Raw genomic sequence first — 16,384 nt, 5'->3', positions numbered from 1 at the left:
AACCCCCAATACCAATATCGGTTTTTTTTAGCCGAGTCTTTTGGTGCTGCTTGTTGGAGCAATATTAGAAAATATGAAAAATAACAATATAATTCCAATGATAATAATCATAAAGAAATTTACAACATCAATTATATATGAGATTAATATAAACAACTAGAGATAAAGTTAGAAAAACTGACAAACTTGGAGATTGAGGCTTGCATAAATGCAATGTCCTAAAGATAGAATTTTGCCCCTACTCTTGTGCTTGTAGTTCGATAGGCGTCCATCTCCCAGGATTCAACAATCTATAATCCGAAGTCAAAGCACTTCAATCTTCGGACTCTGGCAAACTTTATATATTCCGTACTCTCAAGACACAACTCGGAATTTGACACACGAATCATTTGAGAAACAAAGTGGGGAAACCCTGTTTCTCAAGAGTAAAAATTAACTCTAATTTTTTATTCTTAATGATAATGGTTTCGTGGGTTTATATAGAACCCAAATACTTCTTGTTAAAGACATATAACTTTTCATCTATTTATGTATATATCATTTGATAAGGGAATGCACCTAAATAATATAACCTTTCTAAGAAATATGGTTAACACTATTTGACATACCCCGATCCTAGAATCAAGGCATGTTGGCCGTCACGTGGGCATGATGTAACCAAAAGTGCGATACGGAAGCAAAAGATAAAAGAAATACGAAGGAATAAAAACCAACTACTAGCAATAATATCCAACGAACATGCTAGAGTGAGTTTAAGTGTGAAACACACTTATTCAGAGCATAAGTACTAAGTGCAGTCAAGTAGGACCATAACTAAATTACAACACCCGAAGGTGAGTCCTACATTTGAGTAGTCCGTCAAAATGTCGTGGCAATCCTCGTGAGCCTCAAACACTGCTAAGTAGAACCTGGAGGGGCGCAAAACAAGATTGAGTGGGTCAATAAAACGAAGCTTTTCGAAAATATTTCATTTAACAACACTTCTAACCCCTCACTCTAAAACATGTATACTTTCCCAGAAAAATAGTATATACATAATCATATATCACAACAAAACTCAAATCACAAGTCTTTAACACTTTTCAAGAATATGCCATGCTATGATTCAAAACATGATAAGGATGCATCAATATAATAGGTGAAATAATGAATCAACCGGAGACCCTGCAGCTGTCCTGTACAGCTAATTTTATAGCTCAATATCCAATCCAACCGGAGTCACCACTGTGACCTGTACGGCACTACTCTTCACATAAATCGGAACTACCTAAAGTAGTCTGTACGACAAGAATGGTGTAAGAATACGCTCTAGTGCTTCTCTCATCAACTGTATAATAATTTAAAGTCACCTACAAGTTAGAACCACCTCTAATGGTCTGTACGACATGTCGGAACCACCTCTAATGGTCTGTACGACATGCACCTACTTGGATCCAAGGTAAGCGTGTGGTGCGGGGTGAATAATATAAGCACTAACACCAGGGGTGCATGTTATGAGCTCTCAACATAATTCACATCATCAATAAACCATATAAACAACATAAAACTCACCTGATACTCACTTGTGCGTCCATAGCACCATTTCACATATATGCATCAAATACTAATTCATGTATTTCATATATTATGTATGCATGGCATTTTAAAACATACTTTCATTTAAATTCAATTTCTGGGAAAAATCAATAGTATATAGGTATAAACAGAAAATAACTGCCCACTCACTGGTAAGTCGAAGGGTCGTAACCCCCATGACGCCCTTGAACGCGCTCGTCCTCGGGATAGATCTCACCTATATGCGTAACAACTATAAAAACGTTATTTAAAGCACATAACCAACAAAACATAATAATTTCTCATACGATGCTCAAATTGGGTATATGAATATACCACAGTGACCTACTCGACGTTACGGACGTCGAGATATTTTTGGAAAAATTTTTGGATCAGTCACGCGCCCTCATGCGCTAGGAATGGCATGGACCTACGCGACCCCACGCGCGTCGTCCCCTACCTCCAGTCGCCGGTTTCTGGAAAATTTTCAAACTTCTTATTCTCCGTCAATTCTCAACCATTTTTCATGCAATTTATACCAAAATGAACCCTAAGCATGTAGAATCACGATGTACTAATTTAAGGCTAAAAAACACACGAAATCTCACCGGAGAAAATCCAAGAAAACCGGCCAACTTCGAACCCTACGATCCTGACGTCCAAAACCTTCAAACTAAGTACTCCGAGCTTCCTTGGGACTTCACTAAGCTCCCTGTAGGCTTAGAATTCCCTGAAAACCAACATCTCACATGTGTATGAACAGTGACATCAAACTGGGTTACGGTTTCGACGTGATTTCGAGGGTTTCCAGTTCTAAAAATAGTACCAATCGATTCAGGAGGTTGCAAGGATGAAGGAACTCACCTTTTTTACGTCGATCCGTGAAGTTTTGAAGGGTTTTGATTCTTGTCCATACAAGTTTGAAGGGAGGGAGAGAGAGTGAACTGAGAGGGAGGAGAGAGAGTGCACGGTGTGAGTGTGTTTGTCCCGTGTGTGTGTGGTCCACCCAAAACAAATCACAATCCAAATTTCTTAAGTCCCTAACCACACAAATTGTATACAAGTTTAATCCACTTCCTTTATTTTCCAAGAACTTAGGACAGTATGAAATATTCAAATAAACATGTCACACGTACCTTAGCAACCATTAAAGACAATTCTGTCATTTCACATCCACGATAAAAGAAATTTCGGGACGGGCTGTGACACTATTTTTCATTCAATTATTAAAATTATATATTACAATATTTTATACTATAATATATAATTTCCAACATCCCCCACATGAATGAAAAATCAGGAAGAATTTGAGAGTACAGGCGGACAAGAGATGCATCGGGAGAGGTGTCTTTTGGACTTGAACCTACCCTAGAAAATACTTATCGGGTTTACTTGGTGATGCAGTGCATTTAGAAGATCTTGAACTGTTCACCGCAGCAGTAAACCGAGACAATAAGCAGCACACATCACTAATCCTAATATTTTACGGTTCATACGGTTGTGTTCATTTTGGTCCTGAATAAATCCCGGATTCATGAGAGCTTTAGAGAATTTAGCCATCTCATTCTCATAGAAGCAACCCACTTCTACTCTCACATAGGTGACCACTGATTAAGAATAGTCTGCTTTATTCCTCTTATTTATACGATATCACTGTCATTAAGTACAAATATACACCCTGAAACTTCTGCAGACAACACACTTCTTCTATCATAGGAATGAGGTATGTAGTGTGTTAACTTCTTTGAATCATGCCCAACCAGTTTGCCTATTGAACTTAGACCATGGGATCACCAATCAACTAAGTTAGGTTTCTGCCTGGTTGATTCATTAGTTATGTTGGCTTTAGCCTCATTCCCCTTGATGATCAACTTACTCTCTAATCTAACCTTGAATAATTGGATCCACTTCTAACCTTGACTTAATGTTGTACACAATCCATCATATGAAATTATATTTCATATGAGAGTAGTTGTTTTCCAATGTTAAGTCCTCGAAACATAGGTTAGGACTTATTCAATAATTTGCTAACACTTGGAAATAGATTTCCCCCACATTTAAGGTATTTGTAAGAAGGTCTCTAACCTTGCCATACCTTAAACAATTACTCATTACAAGAGATGACATCTTGAATGTTGTTCAATTAGCAAATTACTTTTAACCAAACCCCACAATTCTTTCATAATTGTGGTTGCTTTTAATGGTATCACTCAATTGATCATTTTTCATACTTTAAGAAGTAGGAGGCAATGAAGACTATATCTTCATATAATTAGGGCCTTAATGCCTTACTAGCCGTTTTTGGAAAAAGCACTAATTGGCCTTCATCCTTTAACTTATAAGCTGTCAAAATTGTCACGAGTCTCAAACCCCCATACAAGAATGTTATCTCCCTTTTTGCCTCGGTCCCCCACAATTCAATCGTCATCTTTCCAAGACAATGTTAATTAATTCATCTCAAATGAATTCTGGATTTCTCAAGTAATTTATACTCTTGACTTATGGCACTCGGTTTGTAGTTGCCATGACATAACTTGTCTTGAAAGAAGCATAGGCTATAGTCATTCTTGGCACTACAAAGTTACATCTTTGTGATCTATGGCACCAAGTTCTATAGTGCCTTCTTAGTCAAATCATGCCAAGTGGTGCATCCTTTTAACAACCTCAAACACCATTTGGTAATTGTGAGAAACTATATCATTAGGTTCTTCAACCCCAATGTCCAAATGGATTACATTTTGCCTCTTTACGATCATTAGGTTTCCTCAATAAAAACTGATGATGAATCCTTCTTAGTGCAAAATCACAAAAATTAATTTTACTGCAAAAAACACATTGTTTACAGTATAAACAACCTTTCCACCAATTGGTATGAGAATACACTAGATAATTCATCATGAACTGTTTGTGGTTTTTGAATTCCTCAATGAGTGAAGATATCTCACATATTTTCCAGGAATTCTTAAGATTGAAGAACAGATGTCATTCCTTTCTGCGAAAGGAACTTTATGCATGGACTGGTTATGAGAGTAGAAGTTTACATACCAGCCCATGAACACATTTGAAAATGTCAATGACTAGTTGAAAGGTCATACCCTTTTACTGTCAAAAGTAGCACTTCAAATGGCATGCTTTTTCTTTGAATCTCACATGGGAGATTCCAGTTGTCTGTTCCACCACATTATGAAACCATTGATTTGTCAAATAGTTGCATCCTTTTGCAACTTAACCGCCACATGGCTCTAAATGATCCAAGGTTAACCTCCACATGGTTCTATATGATCCAAGATCCTTAACTCAAATGGATATCAAACCGTCAAGCAAGGAAGTCGCAGTCTCACCATTGCTCTTTTTTTGAAATTTCCAATTGGGCAGATGTTACGGGATGTATACTACATGTATTTTAAAGAACAACCAATGAATCCAATCCCAGGGCTCTTCACACATGAATGCAACAACCAAATCAAGGCATGCATCGTCCATGTCAATCTAAATATGAGTCTAGCAACTATTAACGTCAGTTAACAAAACATTCATATAATTAAATAAATAACATGGCAGTAAGTATTTTAGTAAAGTAACCGAATGCACCGCTTCAGGCATGCTTTCAGAAATAAGAACGATCACATCAATGTTCGCAAAAGACACATTACATTTTGCATTAGACATGACAAATTGCAATTATAACAACCTAATGCCATGTTAAATATATATATATATATATAGACACACAAATGGACAGCATAATCATTCATCAAGAATGTGCAGTATAAGGCAGCGGTACTGCACTTTCAATATCAAATTTATACATGTCAACTGTCAAGTAATTCGACTTTTCCCAAATCTGTCACATAAATTGCGCACACACATTCATATTTCTAATTGTTCCATAGAGGTCAAAAAAAAATTATATCTTTAGATTATTGGAGCAATATTAGAAAATATGAAAAATAACAATATAATTCCAATGATAATAATCATAAAGAAATTTACAACATCAATTATATATGAGATTAATATTAACAACTAGAGATAAAGTTAAAAAAACTGACAAACTTGGAGATTGAGGCTTGCATAAATGTAATGTCCTAAAGATAGAATTTCGCCCCTACTCTTGTGCTTGTAGTTCGATAGGCGTCCATCTCCCAGGATTCAACAATCTATAATCCGAAGTCAAAGCACTTCAATCTTCGGACTCTGGCGAACTTTATACATTCCGTATTCTCAAGACACGACTCGGAATTTGACACACGAATCATTTGAGAAACAAAGTGGGGAAACCTTATTGCTCAAAAGTAAAAATTAACTCTAATTTTCTATTCTTAATGATAATGGTTTCGTGGATTTATATAGAACCCAAGTACTTTTTGTTAAAGAGGTATAACTTTTCATCTATTTATGTATATATCATTTGACAAGGGAATGCACCTAAATAACATAACATTTCTAAAAAATATGGTTAACACTATTTTTCATTCAATTATTAAAATTATATATTACAATATTTTATACTATAATATATAATTTCCAACACTGCTGCCCTTTACAGATTGATGTGGATGCCGTTAACGGGGTGGATTTTCTGGCAGGTTGGAAGAAGATTGAAGCACGGTTTAAGGATGAAGCGGTAAGAGACGAGCTGCTACAGGAAGTTTTTGGCCTTTGGAGAATATGGAAATGTTGGAATGAATTGGCTTTTGAAGGTAAGTATAAAACTCCAAAGGATGCAATCGATTTATCACGACGCCATATTCAAGAGTTTAGAGATGCCCAGCCGGAAAAGACAAGGGCGAAAAAGTGCTGCGGGAAACCTTCAACGTCGATTTTTGTTGGGCAAAAAGTTCGATGGCAACATCCTAGTTTTGGGACTTCGAAGATTAATTATGATGGGGCATGGCGGGGGATATCGATGTTAGGTGGCTATGGGTGGGTGGTGAGAGATTTTGCAGTTCTTTTGAAGTTGGCTGGTGGGGTGGGAGGCGAGTTTTTCAATGATGCAACTACGGTGGCTGGTGGGGTGGGAGGCGAGTTTTTCAATGATGCAACTGCGGTGGAAGCGGCCGCAATTCGTGCAACTTTGGAGATGTGTAGGGACACGCATTATGAGATGGTAGAGATAGAGTCTGATGCTCTATCTATTATCAACATGATAGATAGGGAATGCTCAATTGATGCAACCTTGGAATGTTTCATTTTTTATATTAAGAATTTGGTGTCTCAGATTAGGGATGGTGAAGTTTATGTATGTTCAGTGTAGTGGCAACCTCGCTGCCCATGTAGTGGCTTCCTATGCTATCTCGTGTGGTGGTTTGTCTTGATGAGATGCTTATGTTCCTGAATTTCCTTTTAATATTCTTAGAAGATGTGAACGTCTTTATTAGAATTTAATAAAATTTACTTTTTTTTTGGGTAAATCAATACCAATATCGAATTTGATATTTGATTTTAGGGTTTAAGTTTGGTAATTGAACCGAACCTAGCCCTAACAAAAGCAATCCTAAACCAGATTTTGGCTTTTTTTGACATGTATTATACACTGGATAGTACTATTTAATACATATCTGTTATTTGCTGCCTGCCCTAATGTATTAAATAATACCTGAAAAACACAGCGACTTACCCAATCTTCTATACCATACAGAGCAATAAATTTCCATAATCAGTGATTAAGTTTGGCGTGTGGAACAAACACGTCAACTCTCTTATTGTGGTCTAATGAAAGTACACATCCCAACAAGGGCAAAATTCAATTAGATGCAATCATACAGCAAATAAAAGTGCTGCTGCTGCTGCACAGGATTTTCTGTAATTTTTTCTCTATTTTGTTTTTCTTTTTGCCTTCTGCATTTCTATTAGCCCACATTTCTCTTAGTTTGATACTAATCATCCGGTAATGATAGCTATGCAGGCTGTTGATGTTCTCTTGCGTTTTGAACCCCAGCAAAGTTCCACCTTACCCATCTTTCTCTTGGTCCCAAGGAAGCGTTGACAATTTGGAGCACCGCAACGGCACTCCACCTCAGGTCCAAATTGCACAAATCTACAAAAGTCATTCAAATACAAAATATGAGGAACTAGTGTTCTACGTTATACTCAGTTAGATCATAATCTGCATCCATATATAAGTTTTTCCCCTTCCCCCATTTTTCAAAAAACTCAAAGCTTCAACGTCAAATGGAAAGACACCCAAAAAGAAGTCAAGTGATTTGAAAAATGAGTTAAACAGGAACTCAACCAAGTTTACAAGTAGCAGAATTATCGTTTTATGGAGCAATAGAAAATAAAAATTTCTCTTACAACAGTTGTACCCTTGCAAAGTGTCAGCAGAAGGTTCCCAATAAAAGCTCAGACATTCTTTTAAGTTCATATATGACGACCAATCAATGACACAATAAATATTGGGGTACTTATCAAGACGAGAAGTTACCAAACGTGACCTAGTTTCTGGATTCCTGGAGGGATTTTTTGTTTAGTTAAGCAATCAGTAGGTTGATATGCGGATGATTATAAAGATACCCATACATAATTACACCCAAGGAACATTTGACGTACCTTAATAATGAAGAAATTGAGATTAAATAAAATTGTCTTGAAAAATAAAGACAACCGAAGGTGTTTTAGCACTTTATCAGTTAATTTGGAGAGGTCGCACTTGGTGCGATGGCAAGTGCCTTCGCCCATGAGCGGTAGGTCTCGGGTTCGAGACTTGAGAGCAGCCTCTCCATAAATGGGGGTAAGGCTAGCCGACATTCACCTCTCCCAGACCCTGCGTAAAACGGGAGCCTTGTGCACTGGGTACGACATTTTTTATATAATAACCGACCATTTTTGGCACGCACGCCTGTGTAGACAACAGACTTCCACATACACTTCTTTTACTGCAAAAGTAAGCATTTCTATAGAAAACAAACCAGCAACCTAGCCTAGCTGATTTTGGATCAAGAGTTTTCATTTGCAACCCCTTTCATATTTTGACATGAGCTACCACTTCTGGTTCTAAGGTCACCCAGCCCCAACATAAAAATTTCCAATCTAATAAACATGGAAAAATAAAATATTGAGGTGTCATGTGGAATAGAGATTTCCAATCTAATAAACATGGAAAACAAAAATATTATGTCATGTGGAACATTAATTAAACTATAACTTGCTACAAGTTAGATTAGGAGGTACCTATAATCGTATGTTAATGGCTCTCCAACTTGTATTGATCGTGCAGCAAACACCCCCACACGCGTTTCACCCTCAACTTGCCTGCAAAAGAACAACTTAAAATATTGATGGGAGCGGTTGAAAGGTATTCCTAATGAGAAGACAAGGAATTCAATTGTAATGCCAATAAATTCTATAACTGATAGAGACCGCTATAACAACTAAAGAATTGCTCAACTGGATCATTTTTAATTCTTGAGTGCCCAGATAGCTAATATGTCTGCCACCCATAAATCAAGAACCACAAATTTGAACCCTATAGGCTATAATTGACAACTGAACACAAAAAATCTTATCAAAATCAACTAATAAAGCAACTCTTTACCAACAACTGTGCTACATAAAACACGTTGGCTCTTTTTCAAGTCCATAAATCTTGTTCAATGCATGTACAAGAATCTTATAGGACCCCTGTATATATATATTTGTGTAAAATTACCATGAGAGCTGGCTAATAACACAGTACTTTTGATGTATCCATATAAAATCACCAGATCCCAGGCTAAAGAATATTCGAAGAGAAACTGAACCATAATCCTAACAGAATGCACAAGTGAACTATGTCGGAAAACTCCAGAGCAATACAAATTTCAGAGCTAGTAATGTAAAAAACATACTAACCACTTTTCAAGGACACAGTTGGGATCACAGCTGTGGTTTAAAAATCGTGATGGATTTCCTTTGAAGGTTGCATCAATTGTGAAGTCTTTTCGAATTTCACACATATAGAAATTGTTCACCTCTTTATACTTCATATCCCAAAGCCTTTTTTCACACAAAGCATCATCAATAACTGAAACAGAGAACAATTTTTTATTTTGATGGCTTGTAGGACAAGGGGAAAACATCATTGAATTACCCAACTAGAGCCATTGAAATTTTAATTTAGAGCAAAATCAAGAGACACATTTTTTTTATATTATTTTTTATGTCCATATAATAGTCAATTAAGCTCGAGTACAGTAATATTTTAAAAAAATACAGTTTACTAGATTTTACTAGGGCCCAAAACTGGATATTTTAACTGCACATGGATACCATCGATTTCTCCTTCTTTGGTGGACTAGTGCCCTAATGAGGGAAAACAGAAAATTCCGTAGCTGCAAAACTACAGAAAATTCCGTTGTTGATTTCGTTCATTTATATTTTTTTATTTCCTAAAAATAGCATAGGAAACTTGAAAATCAAAGAAAAGAGAAAATGAACACAATCCAGGCTTCAAAGTTATTGTTACAATATAAGCTAAGATAATGTAAAGAGATGAGAACTACCTTCCCCAACATACTCAATTATAAAATCCCCTTTCTTAACAGATTCTGCTGCCTCTGCTCCCCAACCGCAGTGTTCAGTCTGAGACAAAATTAAGCATTACTTTTGCAAAGAGCATTACAGAGGAAAAAATCTGCTTAAACACAAGATTAAACCACAAATAAATAATAAACTCGACTTAAAGAAAATAGGGGGTTGAAATCATGCTCTTTTAAACTACTTTTATCACCTTGACGATTTTAATCCTCTTCTCCTTGCGAAATGGTCGGTTTGTACAATTTTCTGAGCAATGGCAATCCTTTGAGCAGCTTATGCATTGACCCCTATTAGATTATTCATAATGTCACAAATAGGGCTGAGGTATCCATGAAAATCTCAGTTTAAATGCATAGAATTTTCAAATGAACAGTGAACATTAACTGTGCAATACTCGATAGTACGACTCGATGAGGGACTTCCATTGACTTTAATTGGACTCAGTTGTTGAAAATGCACCTTATAGAGACTAGCGGTGAACTACACTCGCACTAGCTACTAATCAAGTACTAAAATGCACTACCAAAACACTAAACATAAGACTTTCAAATGACATATTTCCCTCAAATGTATTGCGTCAAGTCATTTGCATGTTCCGCTTTTTATTTTTGTAGTGCATTCCTAAGTTCAGATTCCTCATCCAAACACAGCATGGGTGAAATATCAGGTACTCCAGTTCGAATATGCCAAAGGTTATGATGAATACTTTAAAAAAAGAGTACAATGTTGACAAATCATACACCAAACAGTTGTACCACGTCACAACTCAAAAGTCAACTTCATCAGTCACAATATGTAAGACAATTCATAATACCTGCAAACACAATCCTGAGAGCAGCTGGAAATGCATGTGCATCCAACATCATCACCAACATTATCGCGCTTTTTCTTGACTAGGTAAATATCTAACTACAGTCAAGAGAGGTGTCATGCTAGTTGTGATATAAATTGACAAGTAGTTTTAAATAAACAAAATTACAAGCCAAAACATAATAACAGATGTTTCTCATCAAGAAACAAATACCCACTATTCATCATTTTTCCTTAGAAAATTGCATGTATATGTGTAAATGTGAAACTTTAACAACCTCAAGTAATTGACTAATGTAACAAAGAGTATTTATAACATAGGATACTACGCCTGATGTGCAAATATGGAGGTGGCTCTATTTTAATATCTGTGTCTTTCCAAGCTAAGTCAATCTTGAACTCCTCAGCAGTGTAAGGCAGAGGCAAGCGACAGAATACCTCCTATATTTTCAAGAGAAAGTCAATCAGTGGTGTATATCATGTTAGTAATCAAAATTATAGCAGTGGAACTGGCGAAGACCTTTTTTGAGTTTCACTTAAACTTTATTCTAAGATGTAGATATAATTGCAAAGGGAGCTTTATAGTAAGGTTTACACAAGCTAGAACTACAGAAATTTCAGTTAATCCAATCAACAAAAACAAATTGTACAAGTAGGAAACACTTACGGAACTTTCTGAAGAACTGAATTTTTAAGATCTTATTCAGTCCCCAAGGATGACACTTAGATGGCTGAATCCCCTTACCCACAGGCATGGCCAGGGTCTTTTGAAAGCTTTAACAAGCCAAAAATAAAATAAAATGAAGATCCTTTGAAGGGGAAAAAGTTGATGGACCAAAACAATCTGAAAGCATTAAGTTGCAATTGGGTTCATGGGGTTGCTGATGGGCACTAGGTATTAGATTTAAGCTCTACAGACAAAAAACAAAAAACAAAGAAAACAAGCTGTTTCAAGGTGACCCAACAATTTCTATCTGCTGTACTGATGCAACAACATATGTTTACCATTTTTTGTCACCAACCATGCTGGACATATTGCATAGAATAACTGATGCAACGTAATGACTGACATGAGTACTTCACATATTTGTTCATGTGGATGTTACTTAACATGATATACAATAAAAATTAACAAGTTCTTCATAAGACTGACCTCTATACTGCTTATCGAAGCCGCATGCTGCTCATCAACAAACAGATTAGTCCTGTCAACCAGCCTAATCAATGAAAAATACAAATGACGAACTAAAGCCTCAACAAAAATATAAGATATTCTATGCTGGTCTAATAAACTCAAAACCGTATTAGCCAGCCCCAAAAACATTTGATTCCCTCTGAAAAACTGCACAATCACATACTAAATAAGAACAAAATCGGGCCGCATGTTCAAATTCAAGGAATCAATTAAGACAAGAAGTTCATACACCAAAATAAGGACGTGGTACAACAGCCAACTTCACAAGAATAAGGCTTACGTACACCCGCAAACTTAGAGGGTATACCATGTGCAACTGACATAGCTGACTTGTACTGTTCCTAGAGGGGGAGGAAGAGTTTTAGATGTTAAATTGAAAACTTAAGGAACTTCAGCGACACCTTAAGTACAACGGAAACATAATTCTTTCTTTTTCATTATTTTCCTTTTTATACTGGATGGCTACAATTGATGTAGCCTTAGTGCCTTCCATTACTGTAATTTCCTGTGTACGGGCACAACGTTTAGCGAATACTTTAAAGAAAGATCAAGTCACCAGCATACGTTAAAATCTTCCCGTAATTGCTTACTTTAATCACACAATATCTGCATTTCATGGGAAACACCAGTGTCCATCACAATTATCGCTATTTCAGGTCCAGTTTTTCTTCAAATATACTTCACTGGCAACTCTTAATATGAAAGTGACAACTCATTTTAAACAAACAAGCAAACATGAAGCATGACCTCTGAACCTCTGACTGAGTTGCATTATGATACAAGTCATGAATAAAATCCTCATGTGGACCCCATAGATTTTGCAAGACATAACAATCAAAAGATAAACTGTATGTCAGGTATGGTGAAGAACCCATCTACTTATCCAAGGGTAAACAAAAATAGAAATTACTGATGAAGGAAAGAAGAAATTGACCTTCCTATCCTCCCGCCAATCTGTAGGATGCCTCCAACAAACAGCTTTCCCTGGCCGGTCTTTCAAGTAAATCACTTCATCTGGCCATGCTGCACATTTATCATGTGAGGCAATACTGCATCGCACACACCTCCAATCTACCCTCTGTTTGCAAATGAAGCATGCCTGCTCGTTTGCAACTCATGTAAGAGATTGTGCAAGTTCAATTCAAAAGATATAGACATATTATGACATTTTTGTTTTATAAAAGTCCAACAGGATTTAGAAAGTTATGAAGAAGGATATAAGAAATAGACACAATCAGAATTTATTACAACTCCTTAAATTCTGCTTGAATAGTGCAAAAGTTAATCCATTATAAGCATAATTCCTAAAATGTTTTTATGCGATCACTACTAAATTCCAGCGTAACCTACAGCAAATTTAAATTTTAATGCGATCACTACTAATATTAACATTTACATATGAATGTAACTTGCGCTGATCCAACCAACAAAGAGAAAGATGATTTCCACTGACTGGAGGACTAATATAATGATCTCTCAGTCCCAGTTACTAGTACAAGATGGATAGACTCTACAAGTCAATAGCCTAGGCCAGCACCCTAGTAATCAGTATAGCCATTGTAATGATTGCATCATAATCAATGAAGCACAGGATGTCCACAGTTCTCTCTCGGAATAAAATAAGAAGCTGTTTTGCCAATTGTTGACATAATATGGTTTATTGTAGAATTTCCCTTTGCATTTTCAACATTTTGAAATTAAAATAGCATGGCACGGAAAAAACGATATTATGATTGTTCTTATAAAGATCTTACATGTTGCTGACACTTGAATTTTTTCAAAGAGATCCCAAACCTATCCTTCACACATTTCCTGTGATAGACTCCTTGACAACCACGAACAGAGCATGAGACCACTTCCCCGGGGTAGGCAAATTTATGGCAAACAAGACATTCAACCTGGAATAAATCCAAAAGCAAGAGCGCAAGAAAAAAAAACTAAGTACACTTTGTGAGTGAAACATAAAGAAGCAAAAATACAAGAAACGCAACATATCAGAATCTCTACTTAGAAGTCTATGAAAATCATCTAGACGACACTGTTGGAGCAAATATCTCTTGAAACAAATTTATTTTTCTTTCATGTTACAAACACATAAGCTTCCGCCTTGAAAGAATAAGTCAACGAGCAATCAATACTTTCAGTTATTAAGGCTTTCCATACATCTATTAAAGGAAAACTTGTTCACTAACTAACATTGTATAAAGAAACTCAACATTTTGTAAAACCACTATACTCAACTTAGATATCCACTCCAACCGCACCCACCTAAAGCAAATGAAAGCAAACTTAAACATACGGAAAGAGGCATAATTTAACTAAAGAGTTTCCTTATGTTCCAACTCTTCAACTGACCAAAAATCCTGACTCCTTTTATAAAATTAGCATCTCTCACTTAAAACAGCTTTGGAAGACCATCACCGCCATCTTTCTGTCCTATGAATCAACAATTATTCTTGAGCCAATAAGCCAAAAATCGAAATCCAATATTTCCGAATGACGTTTAAAGAGAAAAGGATATTCAATTTTAGAATTCAAAATGTCATACTCAACTATCAATCTTTATAACTGCCGCACAAATTGAAATTAATTGCAGCAAACAATCTTGATCAGAAAAAAAGATTCACTATGCAATGTAATCCCTTATCAACCTAACTGATCCAAAAGATCAGAATTTCTCAGAAAGCAAAAAGATTGGAAATCATGATTTTATTACTTGTCTTCCCCCATTTTCTCAGCAACAAAACGGAAACGCAAAAGCACAAGAAAAACGTACCAATTTCTTTGCGCCGTAAAGAAACGGCAACGAGCACCGGGATTCAGGAATGCCCAATTCCACTCTTGTGCTAACCCAGTCCCTTACATGATCCTCTAAACTCTTGCCGTTGGAGGCCTTCTTGGACGGGCCCGCCAAGGGGCGGCTCCGCCGGAAAACCCTGATTGCAGGACCATTGCTGACCTCGCCATTGTGCAAAGTCGGGAGCCTGAGCCCCCGGTCCCAATCGCAGTCAACGCCTAGGGTTTTGACCGAGCCCTGATCCGGTGGTTCAGTGAGCGATTTGAAGTTAGGGCAGGTAGTGAGGGTTAGAGAAGCTGAGAGAGAAACGATTCCGAGGTCCGGCATTGTTTCTAGAGAAAAGAATCTTTTAACAAAGGAAGAAGAATTGTATGCATTGAGATTTGACGAGAGAGAGAGAAAAAGAGAGGGAAGTGCTTGTTGTTGTTGTAGACAGAAAAATGAGGGAAAAACAAAAGTTAGAGAGGGAAAGAGAGCGGGGATTTAGGCGGGAAAAGCTGAAATTTGGGAAAATAGTTCGCGCTTTCGTTGAAGTACTCTTGTGTCGGGTGTTGCAGTGGCCACTACACTACTAACACAAACTTTCATCGTACTCGTACATCGTAATTGTAGTGCTCGTTCCAATTATACAAATGAATTATTATTGTGGTGTTTGCATCAATAACACGGACATGGATCCTCTCCGGATCCAGTTGTTCTAATTTACCTAGTCAAATCATACAAGTTATTGAAATTTGATCTAACGGCTATAAACAAGGACTTACTATAAAATTTATAATAACTTTAGCCTTTAGATCAAATTTCATTAACCCGGATGATTTGACTAGGTGGATTAGGACAACTAAATCCAAAGATGATCCATGTCCCAATAACACAACATGATAAGTGTAACTTTCTCATTGTATGGCATTTACATAATTGTCACGAAGCAACACAATAACGATATACTTTGTCATACAAGTTATAATTTATCTAGTTAGTATAAGTTGGTTAACGTTAGTTAAAAGCTTATTTTTGCAATAACCCATGTAACTATATTTTCATTTCATTTTATCTAGATTATGTCTATTTGGTCAAATTTGCTGACGTGGTGTTCATAGGGCACAAATGATGATGACTCAAGACCAATCACTCTCTTGGGAGAGAAGACATAGCATGTATTGATCCATCTAGATCGTTAATGCCTAATTGGAAGCCTTATGATTAGGAATGTTTAGGATATGTGTATGAAAGAGAAAGGTCTCCTGAATATAACTTATTTAGACCATATTCTCGTAATTATATATTTCTTGGACTTATCGTTTAATCGTATAACATTTAATGAGATGACTTAAATAATAATATTTGCCCTTACATTAAACTAGATTGGTTTAATATATGAAACGTTCATAAAATATCATCTTATGATTAGCTTTATGGCACATTTCCAACAGGTATGATAGGGGTTGTGATTGAATCTGAATTTGATTGCCTACATATATTGGGAAAGAGAATCAAACCATTGGTGTGTT

At 36.4% G+C, this 16,384-nt stretch overlaps 1 protein-coding gene across 2 annotated transcripts; it reads right to left on the bottom strand.

Moving 5' to 3' along the window:
• Positions 1-7,220: 7,220 nt before the first annotated feature.
• On the bottom strand, positions 7,221-15,472 carry LOC114822110 (histone-lysine N-methyltransferase ASHR3). 2 transcript variants are annotated; one of them, XM_029096197.2, is made up of 11 exons: positions 14,853-15,472; positions 13,831-13,974; positions 13,011-13,175; positions 12,035-12,061; positions 11,208-11,322; positions 10,886-10,976; positions 10,265-10,358; positions 10,038-10,116; positions 9,388-9,559; positions 8,728-8,808; positions 7,221-7,594 (listed from the first exon to the last, which is right to left on the bottom strand). In XM_029096197.2, exons 1-11 carry the CDS (start codon positions 15,198-15,200, stop codon positions 7,438-7,440), a joined length of 1,473 nt encoding a protein of 490 aa, XP_028952030.1. In that variant the 5' UTR covers positions 15,201-15,472; the 3' UTR covers positions 7,221-7,437. The 2 variants fall into 2 exon arrangements, with proteins under 2 accessions (XP_028952030.1, XP_070671634.1); XM_070815533.1 differs by lacking the exon at positions 12,035-12,061.
• Between the last annotated feature and the right edge of the window lie 912 nt (positions 15,473-16,384).

Source organism: Malus domestica, chromosome 16, assembly GCF_042453785.1.
Source record: "Malus domestica chromosome 16, GDT2T_hap1".
Taxonomy (NCBI): Eukaryota; Viridiplantae; Streptophyta; class Magnoliopsida; order Rosales; family Rosaceae; genus Malus; species Malus domestica.
This window is presented reverse-complemented; position numbering and strand designations above follow the sequence as displayed.